The sequence below is a fragment of the Monosiga brevicollis genome, genomic scaffold, assembly GCF_000002865.3.
Source record: "Monosiga brevicollis MX1 MONBRscaffold_2 genomic scaffold, whole genome shotgun sequence".
Taxonomy (NCBI): Eukaryota; class Choanoflagellata; order Craspedida; family Salpingoecidae; genus Monosiga; species Monosiga brevicollis.
Genome location: NW_001865039.1, coordinates 1,275,306 through 1,288,798, shown reverse-complemented (window position 1 = coordinate 1,288,798; position 13,493 = coordinate 1,275,306). Strand labels below are relative to the sequence as shown.

At 55.9% G+C, this 13,493-nt stretch overlaps 5 protein-coding genes across 5 annotated transcripts; 3 read left to right on the top strand and 2 right to left on the bottom strand.

Annotated features, from left to right (window-relative positions):
- Window positions 1-871: 871 nt before the first annotated feature.
- MONBRDRAFT_4993 (uncharacterized protein) lies at window positions 872-2,923 on the top strand (the record flags this gene model as incomplete). Its single annotated transcript, XM_001742596.1, has 2 exons — window positions 872-1,784; window positions 1,941-2,923. The coding sequence occupies 2 exons, from the start codon at window positions 872-874 to the stop codon at window positions 2,921-2,923; spliced, it is 1,896 nt and encodes a 631-aa protein (XP_001742648.1).
- A 1,019-nt stretch (window positions 2,924-3,942) lies between these two features.
- On the top strand, window positions 3,943-6,354 carry MONBRDRAFT_22103 (uncharacterized protein; the record flags this gene model as incomplete). The annotated part of the gene is made up of 7 exons (XM_001742595.1): window positions 3,943-3,949; window positions 4,054-4,208; window positions 4,332-4,796; window positions 4,893-5,087; window positions 5,180-5,914; window positions 6,038-6,202; window positions 6,277-6,354. 7 exons carry the CDS (start codon window positions 3,943-3,945, stop codon window positions 6,352-6,354), a joined length of 1,800 nt encoding a protein of 599 aa, XP_001742647.1.
- Window positions 6,355-7,089: 735 nt separating this feature from the next.
- MONBRDRAFT_22102 (uncharacterized protein) lies at window positions 7,090-7,740 on the bottom strand (the record flags this gene model as incomplete). The annotated part of the gene is made up of 3 exons (XM_001742150.1): window positions 7,090-7,194; window positions 7,347-7,431; window positions 7,541-7,740. The coding sequence occupies 3 exons, from the start codon at window positions 7,738-7,740 to the stop codon at window positions 7,090-7,092; spliced, it is 390 nt and encodes a 129-aa protein (XP_001742202.1).
- Window positions 7,741-9,436: 1,696 nt separating this feature from the next.
- On the top strand, window positions 9,437-11,843 carry MONBRDRAFT_30836 (uncharacterized protein; the record flags this gene model as incomplete). The annotated part of the gene is made up of 6 exons (XM_001742594.1): window positions 9,437-9,995; window positions 10,189-10,245; window positions 10,398-10,552; window positions 10,666-10,982; window positions 11,168-11,298; window positions 11,437-11,843. Exons 1-6 carry the CDS (start codon window positions 9,446-9,448, stop codon window positions 11,841-11,843), a joined length of 1,617 nt encoding a protein of 538 aa, XP_001742646.1. The 5' UTR covers window positions 9,437-9,445.
- A 680-nt stretch (window positions 11,844-12,523) lies between these two features.
- MONBRDRAFT_22100 (uncharacterized protein) lies at window positions 12,524-13,336 on the bottom strand (the record flags this gene model as incomplete). The annotated part of the gene is made up of 3 exons (XM_001742149.1): window positions 12,524-12,664; window positions 12,805-12,891; window positions 12,941-13,336. 3 exons carry the CDS (start codon window positions 13,334-13,336, stop codon window positions 12,524-12,526), a joined length of 624 nt encoding a protein of 207 aa, XP_001742201.1.
- Window positions 13,337-13,493: the final 157 nt, after the last annotated feature.

Genomic DNA, 13,493 nt, shown 5'->3' with positions numbered 1-13,493 from the left:
CACGGCAGAAGTTGCAGTGCTTGAGGGCATGCAAATGAAAAGACAGCCAGAGCAGGGAGGAAAGAGATTCAGACTCAGCGCCTACCCGCGATGTTGCTTGAGGCATGACGCGAGGTGCTCAGTAGCTGGGGCTTGAGGGTCGACTTGCGCAGCACACGCGCCGCAGCACCACTAAGGCTTGATCGAATCGACAGCATTGTGACACACAGTGTGGTGATCCCTGGCATTTGCACCCAAATCAACCATGAGTGTCCAGCACAGACAGCCAGCCAGTCAAGCGACCAACAAGGGCTCTTTTAAGTTCAGACGTTGGGGAAGATCCCACACACTCACCGAGTGAGAGAGAGAGAGAGAGTGAGAGAGAGAAAAAGAAAACGCTCTCCAAGAGTGAGAGAGAAGAGAGAGAGAGAGAGAGAGAGAAGAGAGAGAGAGAGAGAGAGAGAGAGAGTGAGAGAGAGAGAGTGAGAGAGAAAGAAATGAATTGGTTTGGTTGGGAAAGAGAGAGAGAGAGAGAGAGAGAGAGAGAGAGAAAAAAGAGAGGAAAAAGAGAGACTTGAAAGAGAGAGAACGACAGAGAGGAAACAGTTTTTGCCGCCAAGTGGCGTTCTTGGGGTGGTGGCTGGGGTAGGAGGTGGAGGAAGCGACAAGGACGACGTTGCATGGTGCTCAAGTCAGCGGCGTGCTTGAAGCCGTTTCGCTTTGTTTCTGGCAGTTGCTACACATCAGTGGCGTGAGCGTTTGCGTTGTCGATCCTGGAGCTGTCTTGAAGGAGCGTGCGATTGGCGCGCCCTGCGCAGCGGCGTGCACCCGTGTCTCTCTCGTCGTTGGCACGTTTGCGTCAGCCGTGGTAGTTGAGGCGCCTTCCGCCGAGATGGCCGCACCACCGTCCACTTTTGATGCGCCCGAGTTTCGGCGGAGTCGGTTGCTGGGCAAGCCCAAGGACACATTGACTTCGCCAGACGCCAGTCCAGGGGCCAATGAGTCGCGGGACACACCGGCGGCTAAACGCGCCAAAGTGTCGTCCACACCTGATCGATCCGGCAAACTTGCGTCCCCCGCCAGCACTGTGCGTGGCGCTTCTGACTCGACCAAGGCCGCGGCGAAGAGCAAGATTAGCAATGCTGGTGCAACCAATGTTAAAGCCAACTCCAAGTCAAGGGAGGATTTCAAGTCCCCGGCGTCGCTCAAGGCGGTTGGGGAGGACCCTAAAACGGCAAAGCCGAGTCATTCCAACGCCCGTGGGCCTCTCATCAACGTCAAATCGGAGGTCTATCGGAATGATCCTGCTGCAGACCCACGCATTGCCAATCGGCCCCGGCCCCAGCCCAAGCTCAAGCCCAAACCCCCGCCGTTGCAAGAGAACCACGGCCCCGATCCGACACGAATCAAGGGATCAGACGTGTCGCCTCGAGCGTCACCAAAGCCGCAAGCAGTGACTGGTGCAGCGCGGGATAGCAGCTCTCGGGGCGATAGCAAGCACTCGGGGACTCGATCTCCACCCATAGAGACGCAGCAGGTCCTAACCGGTCCACCCCGCGTGCGTCGGGTTATCCTGAAGCGAAAGCACGGCGAAACGCTGGCCTCGTCTGGTGCCCAAGGCACCTCCGTGCTTGCCGCAGCTGCCGGTCAGCCCGCAGAACATTCAAGTCATCTTGAGCCTGCCCGGGCTGGATCTGCCGCTGTCACCACCAAGGCGGTCCATGAGCCCAAACGCCGCTGGGCGGTGGGTCCGGTCAGGCTTGAAACGCTCAGTGGACCTTTGCAAGTCAACATGTGGCGACCGGGTGCGTGTGACCTCTCGTTGTGTGTTGCATGTGGCCTCACCAAGCTAACGTGGGGGCGTGGGTGTGAGGGGCGGGTAGATGGTAATGTGTGTGTGTGCGTGTGTGTGCGTGTGTGCGAAATGCCATCTATTCTCGTTGCTTGTCTGCTTATTCGAGGTCTGCAAGAAGCGAGGGAGAGTGTATGGTCTTTTGCTCGCATTTCGAACCTGGGCTCATCTCATGAGGCACTCTTACGATTAGGACCCCATTGCTATCGCCCGGCCCGCGTGACTTTCAAGGAGCTGGATGCGGAAGCCCTTCGACAGGCACTGCCTTCATCCGACGACAAGGAACAGAAGGAGCTCATGGCCCACCTTGCGGCTTTAGAGCGCATGAAGGAACTTTTGGACACACACTTTGAGGTGGCTTCAGGCAATCGCTCTGCTGATGTAGGGGGGTCTAACGCCGGCAAGAAGACCCACCCAAGTCATCAAAGATCAGACGATGAGGGCGATGATGACGATGCAAGTGCGCGGCAAACCAGTACCGCATCCACGCCCAGGAAGCGGCCAGAGCCTCAACCTCGGTCTGGCGCTGACATGACAGTACCGGTCAAAAAAAAACTCGAGCTGGACGCAACAGACGCTCGCACCGAGACGCAACCGAGCAAGCCGAGTGCACCAAAGTCCCCAACCTCGACAGCAAAGTCAAAAGCCAAGGCGGAGGGCAAGCCCGATCCCAAGCCCAAGATTGAGGTGAAGACTGATGTCAAATCAAAGCCCAAGTCTGAGGCCAATCCCAAGGTCAAGCCTGAGGCCAAGTCTTCGGCCAAATCCGAGGTTAAGCCCGAGGCCAAGCTCGAGGCTAAACCTGAGATCAAGTCTTTGGCCAAGTCTTCGGCCAAGTCTTCGACCAAGGCCGAGGTCAAAGCAAAAGCCAAGGTCGTGCCGGAGAGGTCGACAATCTCAGCGGCCACTCCACCCAAGCAGGCTCGCTCTGAACTCAAGCCCAAGCCGTCAACGCTCGGGGCGAGCGCTGGCACAAGTGCTGTACCCCGCATGAAGAATCGGAGCTCGCTTCTCAAATCACCGCCCGGCTCTTCTTCCAATGGCACCACCACCAGCAAACTTCCGGATGCGGTGTCTAAGCTCCTCAAGTAGACCAGCAGGTGTTGGCAGTGTGCTCGACATCATTTTTGCTTTGTTATGTCAATTGTAGTCGTGTATCATCACCATCACGCTCTGTCACACTGCCCCCCGTTGACGCTGTGACCGTGATAATACTGGTAGCAATCAACGATCCTGGGATCATGGTTTTCTGCCCTTGTGACCACATCAAGTCCACCTAAAACAACTGCAGTGACTTATCAAGGGTCGCACGAGGCTAAAAGCGAATACAATAAAATCTTTAGGACTAGCAGCCGCGATTTGGCGCAGCGAGTTGTCACGAGCGGGCCATCTCGCGCCCGGGACTCGCCCCTGTCTTGGAGGTCATGTCAGCTCCTTGCGTGGCCAGATAGTGCTCACGATTGGCTTGATACTCGTCTAAAACGGCCTGTGTTCGAGGCTGCTCACGCCGGTCGTTCAGCAGTTGCTGGATCCAGGCCACCGGCACCGAAACGAGCAGGCCCATCTTTCTCGTGCACCAGCACTCGGGCTGAGGCAAGTCGGCGCTGTCGTCTGCTCCCTTGACCTCGGTCAAAGCTTGCCTCAGATTGCAGCAAGCAAGGTTGACCTCTCAAAGCCTAAATTATTAATCACTCCACCACCGCAGCATTCCCAAACACTTTCCTGCGCCGCTTGAAAAGTGCTCCGCCCACTCTTCCCCCGCCCCTCTCCCGACGCTCGTCGTGTTGAACGGCTCCAGACTCTTTTTGTGAGCGCTGTTGCGCCGGGACCCTTTTTAAATCAACCCCTCTTTCTTTAACACGACGAACGTGCGACGGATGCCTGCAAGCATGCAAAACTTTTGGTTCGCAAGGAAAAAGTGGGTGGACATTTGCGTGAGGCGAGCTTGACACCCATCATATTTTGATCAATCCGAATTTTTTTCTCCTGATCCCTGCGCCTTTTCGTGCTGTTCAGCTTGGGCGGCCTGTGTCTGGCTTGGGTGGTGTCGGGAAAACACACTGGCAGTTACAGCTGCCTACCTGTAGCGCGGGACCGTTTGGACCAACAGCATGGCCGGTGTGTCAGAAATGTTTCTTGAATAGCAGGGGTTGGAGGGGAGGAAGAATAGTAGCATGTCTCTTGGCAATGCCTGTGCCTTCACTGTCTGCTGGCTTCATTAGGTTCCGGACCGCGTGAGCTGGTCATTGTGCGCCCGCCACAAGAAGGGTTTGGCTTCAACTTGTCACGGCTCGGCACTGTGCATTTTCTTCGCGTCGTGGAACCCGGAAGTGCGGCCTCAAAGGCTGGTGCCCTGGTCCCCGACCGCATCTTGAAGGTGAGGGGAGGAGATGAATCACGAAGCAAACACAGAGACTGCAAAACGAACGTTGACCCCCTAAAGGCGCGATAGCACAGCTTGATAACACAGCTTGACTTGAATTTGTTTTCCCCTTGGTAGATCAATGGTCAAGATGTGACAGAAGTCAGTCACGGAGACTTGGTGGCGCTTATCAAGCAGGCAGGGCGCGAGTTGCGCATGACGGTGCAACTCATTAGTCAAGACGAGCTGGATCGCTTGCAAAGTGAAGGCAACAGCGGCTCGCGACACGGCTCCTTCTCTGGTCTTGCTCCCGCCCAGCAGATGGCAGCGGCTTTGCAGCCGCCGCCACAGCAGATCCGGCATTCACAGCCCCAGGCGCCGCAGCAACGCGGCCCACCGCAGCCCCAGCAAGTGGCACAACCCGGACCCGCACACTTGGCCCGCTCCGTACCCACCAACTTGAAGACGGTGTCCATTGTGCGTGCAGAGGGCTCGTTTGGCTTCAATTTGTCGCGTCTCGAGGGCCGACATGTGGTTAGAGTGGTACAGCCTCGTGGCGCCGCCGAGGCGGCAGGCCTTTATCCTGGTGACGAAGTCATTGTGGTACGTGGCGTGCATGTACTGGGCGTGGAACAAGGAAATTTTCTTCCATGCTTTTTATTCATTTGTCAGAGTCGCGCGCGCGCGGACCATGTGTAGGTCAACAACGCAGTTGTCATGAACGCCGAACACAGCGATGTGGTGTCGCTGATCAAGCAGGCAGGCGAGCAGATCGTTCTTGAGGTGGTGCCTAGCTCGGCGGGCCCAATCACCCAGGCCGCCATCAACGCAGATCCCATCCTCAAGTCACGTGCACAACCGGCCGTGGTGAAATCTGAGGACCGCATTGCCGAGGTGAGAGCCTGAGGACGAACCTCTAGCAAAGGCCCGTCTTTTTTCGCTGCTTGTTTCATCGTGCTGAGGGGGTGGTGAATGGCATTGTGTAGGCGCGCCGACGGGCCGAGGCCGAATGGCAAGCCAAACGGGATGCGTTGGTGCGTCAACAGGAGGAGGAGCGACAACGCACGCGTCGTGAGCTGTTCGAGGGTGAGCGCACCCGCCTGCAGAATGAACTAGAGCGTGCGCAGGCCGCCGCCAAGGCAGCGGCTGCCCATCGCGGCAGTGCCATGAACACTGCACAATCTTTTGCCAAGGAAGAGGAGTACAAGGAGATGGCTCGGGTGCTCCGGGATATTGAGCAGAGCTCGCGCGAGGAACTGGCGCGTCGTCACCAGGAACCTCTGAGTGATGATGAGTATGACGCTCAATTGACGACGCTGCGACGCCAACTTGAGGCCGCGGTGCTGGAGGACGAGATTATGAATGTCCACACGAGCGAGTGGACGCGCTTCGGCTTGGATTGTAAGGAGCGCCGGGCTGTTGAAGAACGGGATGCATCCAGTTTGCACGAAAAGCTTAAAGTGCAGCGCGATCAGGATCTCAAGTTGTTACAGGAGAAGCAGCAACGCATGGCCGAGCGCCTCGAGCAGGCCCGGCGGCAGCGGGAGGAGGAAATCGAAGCCGCTCGGCGCCAGCGCGAGGAAGAGCGGCGTCAACAGCAGGAGGTCTATGAAAAACGCTTCAAGCAGGCGCAAGAGGCGGCACGGCGTCGCGCCGAAGAGCGCGAGCGTGAACTGGAGCAGGAAGCTCGCCGCCTGCGCTTGGAAGAAGAATCTGCGCAGGTTGGTTGGTGTGTCAGGCGATGGGGGTTTGGAGACGTGGCTTAGCATTGTCAAAAGGGTTGACTTGACAAAGGACGTTTGGTCTTTTTCTTAATCACCGGGGTGGCTTTGTGCTCGCACCAGGTACGGGAGCAGCAAGAACGAGAAATGGCGGCTCGCAGTGCCCGCTTACAAGAGCGTCAGCAAGAAGAGGCCCAGGGCAAGCAGCAGGAGGGCACCTTTTTTGGGGTGCCTCTCAAGCGGGCCACTGCCCCCCAGAGCCGACAGGGCGATGCCATGCATCCCATGGTAAGTTTTGTGCCTGCTTGTGGCAAAAGGTCATGCATAGCGCCCTCCCTTCACAATTTTGGATTGCCGACCAGGTTCAACTCATGCAAGGCGCGAAGAGTCAGGGCCCACGGGTCCCTTTGGTGCCGGGCATGAAGGACACCAAGATGTAGCTACCTGGGTCAGATCTTGTTGTTTGGCTTGGGCTTCATCCATGTTGTTACTTGGCCGCCTCCGCTGCCGGCATGGCACATGGGCCAGTTGGGTCTTCTTCTAGTGCGCACTGGTCGCACATGTCGACGTGTTGGTGTGATACGTTTGTTTCTGGCTCGACCATGGCGAGTGCGCCGCGCCAATATGAGTTGATGATGAGCAGACAAGTTTTTTTTCTTTCTGTTCTGATCAAGAGCTGAAGCCAAGGCACCCGGGGTGCCTGGGGTAAACCCCTTGAAGCCAGCACAAAAGGCACACAGGCATCGAGTGTGATGAGCCCCGTCAGTGGGGCTTCAATTCAAAATCAAGAGGAAAGACAAGAAGAGTCAGAAATACAAGTACACCAAAGCAAACCCCGAGCAGTCTGCGTATCCGGCTCACAGGGTCAGAAAATATAGAGGAGCATGAGAGCTTGAGCATCCAAGCCCACTGCTCAGTTATTCAGGACGACACAGAAGAAAAGGGGGGCGAGTCGATGTGGAGCAAAATGGGGCGAATCTGTACGTGCGGACTGCAGAGCAGGGCTGCGGACAACGGAAGGCGCGCCCCAGCGCTAGATGGAGTCAGAAACAAGGCGTGGAGGCTAATCGTCAGGCTCAGCCGCTGGACTGCGAGGCGTCTTTCAAATGGCCATGGGAAGCTACACGGTCAAAACAAAACTCAAGGGTCAAGATAAAGTGTGTCAGAAGCAGGGCTTATTGCGCAGTGTTGGGCTCGAAGCGGTCGCTGAGCGAATCGTCGTCCTTGAAGGTGAAGCGCGAATGCATCGGGGCCATGGTAGCAAAGTAGGTAGCCAAAGTCTGCATGGCGGGGGTAGCGCAAGAATTTGCAATGTGACACAGGCCATCACGAAAAAAGAAAATCACCCTCGCGGTCATGACGCGACCGGGCGTTCAAGGGGGCTGACATAACCAAAAAGGGTTCCAGCAGCCCACAGCGTCGAGGTGCTTACGTGGAAGAGGGCAAAGGTGAAGCTGCCCGTAAAAATGAGGGCATAATTGTCGTAAGTCTCTTCCTGGCAGCCTTGCGGCTCATAGCTGGTGGGCAGGACAGCAGGTGCGGTCAGCACGTCAAGCCACAGGCGAAAAAGCGGGGTTGGCTCTGTCGAGCAGGCTGACAATACGTAGCATTGGGCTGTGAGCGTACCGAGAGCCGGTAGTGGGGTCTTTCTGCATGCAGTTCCACAGAAATCGGCCGCTGTCATCGAGAGGCCCACCGACAGCCACAAGACTAATGAGGCTGAGGAGGAGGCCCGACTTGAGGAGCGCTTTGCTTTTGCGAAAGCTGTAGCCCAGCAGACACAGGACGGCTAAAAGGCCGAGGACGGCGAACATGAACCTGTCCATTGGGTGAGCCCAGCGAGATGAGACGGCGTGGCTCTTGTTTGCGAGCTGGCCAGGGTAGGGAGTGTGGTGCATTGCGTACCATTGAGTGTGTTCGTCCGCGTTGCCCCAGCCTCGATCCTGAAGACGAGCGGCGTTGTTACCCTCGAGGGCAAGGCCGAGGACAAATTGAAGCCAACCCACCTAGGTCGCAGCGATTGGCAGAGCCATCACGGTTAGGTTGACGTGATGGGCAATGGATGTGTGCTCGAGGGCGGCGAAACGGTTCCCAGATGCGAGCGGGTGGGACGGGGCTTGGTGTGAGGTGGTGGGATGAGTAAGGACGAACCAGGGAGAAGCCGCATCCAGCCACGGCGAGATAATCATGCCAGGCACGGCCCATGATAGATGCTTAGAAGGGATGTGGGAGCAGCTAAAGGTGATGATGAGCCGAGTGTTGCGCTCGAGCCGCTTGAGGTCGCCGCAAAACTTGTCGGTGGGGGCCGCAGGCGTCGGCGGTGGGATACAAAGTGAAGACGAATAAAAATAAACGGTAGCTGAGGACGGCGGCAGAAGGGAGGTTGGGTCAGAAGAAAAATGTGAAGGGCAGCCACACCCTCAGCCAGCCAACAGGGTCAGGAAAATGAAAATCAAGAAGAAAAACAAAAAAAAAAAAAAAAAAAGACACGGAGAGGATTCGGCTCAGAAGCAATGACGGGGGACAAAGCATCTCGAGCAAGCAAGCGAGGCTGGCGTTGCTGTGGGCGGCGTGTAGCCCCCCAGCCTTACTCCTTTGATTCATTCGCGATCGGGTCAACGAGCAAGGCATGTTGTGCTGTGGAAGACGTGCTTCACCTTGATCCAGATCCAAACAATGTCATCATCACGATCGATAGTAGCGTTGGGAAGGGGTACGATGGTGATGGTGATGGTGAAGGAGAAGGAGGTGCGGGTGCTTCTTGTCCCAGATGTGCATGCATGCAGAGACATGCCATGGGGTCAGTTTTAGTTGAGGCTACAGAAAATGACCGCCCATCTCTTTTGTCAGATGTTTTAATGCTCATAGTCGTGTTCGTGAAAATGCAGCTGCTGTCCAGGGTAGCTGCTGCTGGAAATACTAAAGTTATTGCAGGATTTGTAGATGTGATAACGTTAATTTAAGAAGATGACAGGGCAGTTACTGTTGTTATGGTTGCGGTCTCCTCCAAAAGCTACCATTGGTCGTCCGCGCTCTGGACAATTCACTGTTTGGTTATGCCTTCCATGGGCTCGTGGCCGCACGATGTGAGGAAATTGCTGCGATTACTTCTTCGGCCATACCCAAGGGTTGACTGAGCTTTTGCCTTGATCGTTGTCCTCGATTGCTTCATCTTCTGCACCTTCTCCTGCATTTTCTTCTTCTTCACTCCGAGGTATGTCTGCTGTAAAACATGTGTGTGTGTGTGTGTGTGTCGTCTCCGACGCCCTCCGGCTCGCCTTCCTGCTCTGTGCGCGCCTACCTGCTCTGTGCGCGCCTTGTGCGCTGAGGGTCAAGGCTGGAGCTGGATGTCCCTTCTTCTTCCCCTTGTACTTTTGTGGTTCTCTTTGTGGGTTGCAGAAGGAGCTGGTCTCCCCTGACCGCCCCGGCCACCCAAAACTCTTCCAGCACTGATGGGCTGGATCGCCTGCATACCAACTACTCTCAGCTCAATACTCGTGTCCCCTGCGTAGTTGCCGCCACGCCGGAGCCATGAACATGACGGCGAGTTCCCGCATCGTGCTGGTGCTGGCCAGCCTGGTGCTGCTGCTCGTCACTCGCGCATACGGTGACCAAAACTGCTCCCTGCCCGACAGCAGCAAGCAAGACTGTGGTTTTGTCGGCATCACCCAGCAGCAGTGCCAAGGCAAGGGCTGCTGTTGGACCCCAGAGGAAAAGCGCGTCGCGCAAGACGTGCCCTGGTGCTATTATCCCGCCGCCGGCCCCAGCCCCCCGAGTCCTCCCAGCCCCCCAAGCCCTCCGCTCCCCCCATCGGGCTCCCCGCCCTTCAACGACCAAGAAGTGGCGCAGATGCGCGCCTTCTTCAAGGCCAACATTGACATTCAGGGCTCAGGTGGCGTTGTGGCGGCCCCCGACTACAACACCGGCCCTGGCGGAAGCTACTACTACCACTGGGCTCGCGATGGCGCCCTTTCCATGCACGCCCTGCAAATCACCGCGGATAGCTCTGACGATTACATGGCTCAGATGAACCACTATGTGCGCTGGGTCGTGGCCCGCCACGCCGAAGCCGACCCGCATAGTACGTAGATCGACCCACCTCGCCTTACCATTGGGCCGCTCAGCGCGCGTAACGACTTGGCTCGAAATGTGAACGATCAACTCACCGGCCTTTTTTTTTTTCTTTCTTTTTTTTTTTTCTTTTTTTTTTTTTTTTTTTTTTTTTTTTTTTTTTTTTTTGCATTTTCAACTCTATAATCTGCATCACGACTCAGACATGGACGTGCGCGTGGAGCCCAAATACGAGCTGCCCAGTGGAGATGTTTTTGCTGGTACGTTCGTCTCGTCACGCGCATCCCATCCCACCCCGCGGCCTTGGTGGCCTGTGCACGCCTATATTGCGCCTTCGCATCGACATTTTTGCTTCTTCCTGCTCCTTGTTCATACCCGTCTTTGAATCGTGACGGCGTGGCGGCGGCTGCAGGGAGCTGGTGCCGCCCACAGAACGACGGTCCCGGCTTGCGGGCCCTGACCCTGATGTACTTTGCCAACACGCTCATCGCCAAGGGCAACGCTTCACTTGTGTCTCAGCTCTTGTGGACGGGCAGCAGCAGCGCCTATCAAGGCGGTGCCATCAAGGTTGGTCCTCCGCCCACAACGTCGCCCGCACTTGCTCACCGCCAATGTCTAGGGCGTGGGTGGTCGACATGGGGCGCTGACTGACGCGGCTCTGCTCCGGCCTTGTTTGATAGTTTGACCTGGATTGGGTGGCCGCCAACTGGCAGTCCAACACCTGTGACTTGTGGGAGGAGGTCCAGAGCCAGGACTTTTTCTGGAACCACTACACGATGCGCAAGGCCTTGTTCACCGGCGCCAACTTTGCTGCCGCCATGAATGACACGGCCTCGGCCGCCACCTATCTGGCTGCCGCTCAGGCCATCAACGCCACCATTACGCAGCACGACAACGGTCAATTTGTGTATGAGTCGCAGAACCGCCCCAAGGATGCGGCCGTGATCTGCGCTTTTAACAACGGCCTCATGAACGACGGCATCTTTCAGCCTGCAAGGTGCGTGGTCGGTACCATCCATTGTTCCTTGGGCGCCTGGGGTTGAACCTCGTGGATGGGAGCGACTGTTCGTGGGGGGCCTTTTCCTTTCTTTTTTTCTTTCCCTTTCTGTTTTTCTGTCCCTTCTTGTGTTCTTGCACAGCGGATGCGCCTTGCTGAAAATGGGGAATGTGGTCTGTCCGTAGCACGCCCGTGGCCAACACGATCAGCACTCTATCCTCGCTGTTCCATGACAGCTACAACTTGAATCAGGCCGACGATGCGGCTGGTGTCCCCGGTATTTTGTACGGCCGCTACGAAGGCGATAGCTATGACAGTGCGTTTCTCGCCTGCCATGTTTTCTCAATCGTGTTGTTTGGGCCTGTTTCGTGACAAAAGACTCAACGTGTCAATGTCTCGTAAAGCGGTTCCTTCAAACACCACTTCCAAAACTAATTTTTTTCCCAACCCTTAGACGGCAACCCTTGGGTCTTGACGACGGGTTGCTTGGCGGAGCTGCTGTACCGTGCCAGCGCGCAGGTGCTGACGCGTGGCGCCGTGCTGGCGGAGGAGGCTGTGGCTTGGTTGGGCGCATTGCAATCAACCAACCGGGTGCAACTCGAGGCTCAGACAGCGGAGGAGCTGCAGGATCCTCGTGTGTTGGGCCGTGCACTGGCTCAGAGTGGCGATGGCGTCTTGTTGCGCATCCGCTACCACACGCAATCCATTGGCTTCCATATGCCTGAGCAGCTGGACAAGAACACGGGAGCCAACTTGAGCGCCTATGATTTGACCTGGAGCTATGCCACCGTGCTCAAGGCCATGAAGGCGCGCGAAGACGCCATTGCCGCCTACCGTGCTGCCCTCTTCCTGGACGCGTAAAAATTATTAAACTGCTTACATGTCAATCCTGAACAACACGCCCATTCATATTAACGGCTGTGCGAGTCTTGCCTTGGGGCGAGTGGCCTGCACTTTCCAGTGCACGCCATTTCCCTCGGTCGCCGATCGGGTGCCCAAACTTGGAGGTATAAATCGATATCAGCTCTCCTGCCTTTTTTTCTGCTATGGGATGCTGGACACGTCTAGAACAGTCAGCTCGGTATTGAGTGTCAGCGCCATTCAGTGTTGGGAATGAATCTGAATTGCGTTGAAGGACTCTGTGTCGGTGATGCATGTGATGGCGCTGGCTGCTGGATGGGATGAAGAAGTCATACACAACAACACGAGAAAGGGGTGCATGTTCGTTGAACAACACGAGAAAGGGGTGCATGTTCGTTGACGTTTTGGTTCTTTGAAGTTGACATCGTCCTCAGGGGCAGGCATGAAATCAATCTGATTCTGATTTCAGCGTCAGCGTAAGCCCTGCTTCTGTAGCACAGAGACAGAGGCAGAGAGAACAACAAAAAGAGAAAGAGGGGGAAGGATTCGGAGGGCGCTGCCATTTTGTTCCGTCGAAGTGTCCCGTACAAGGTGTTTCGTAACGATGTCTTGCTTCGCAGCATCATCATGATCATCATGACGATGGCGCTCATGGCGACATGTCTACCAATGTTCACACTTTACGCTGCGCCCTTTTGGCGATACGTGTGCGATGGCGTCAGGAACACAACGCGAGAGATTGCCACGTCAGGCAGAGAGGGCAGAGCCGGGTACGGAACGGCAGTGCCAATGTTGCCGTCCCGATGACAAGCCGCTTGGCCCTTGTACCCAGTGCACAAGTCATCGCATGCCGTGCCGAAAAAGAAAAATTAAGCATCTCAAGCCGCATTCGGAACGGCCAAGAAAACAGCACAAGATGCAGCGAACCGCGTCGTAAAAGGACCAAGCAATCCCAACATACTGCGACTCTCACAAAGAAGAAAAGAGAGAGAGAGAGAGAGAGAGTGAGAGAGAGAGAGCGAGAGTGAGAGTGAGAGAGACAGAGGAACTGGAAAGAAAGGGACATAAGGAACTTGATTTCATCTTTCCACACACACATTCATTCTCTTGTATTTCACGACGTTACCGCCTTGATTGTAAGTGGATCGACGTGTGTGTGTGAGAGAGTGTGTGTGGGAGAGAGAGAGAGAGAGAGAGAGAGAGAGAGAGAGAGAGAGAGAGAGAGAGAGAGAGAGAGAGAGAGAGAGAGAGAGAGAGAGAGAGAGAGAGAGAGAGAGAGAGAGAGAGAGAGAGAGAGAGAGAGAGAGAGAGAGAGAGAGAGAGAGAGAGAATGAAGTGTGTGTGTGTCGGGGATGGCAGCGCCTTTGCGGATCTGTTTTTGATGGGATGAAGAGCTTTATGGATGCATTCGAGGTTTCCATTCTTGGTCGTGAGGTTGCAGTCAGGTCGACGGCGGAGGGCGAGCTGGGGAGCGTCTGGCCCGCTATCCGCATCAGCAGGGACGCCGTGATTTTTTTTTTTTTTTTTTTTGTGTGTTCTCAACTCATCTTGCTTCGTCGTTGCTGGACGTTGGCGGCTTTCGGTGGTGCTTGGCAGTGGTAGCATTTCGATTGATACCTGTTCGATTGATACCTGTCGGTGTGAATAGGC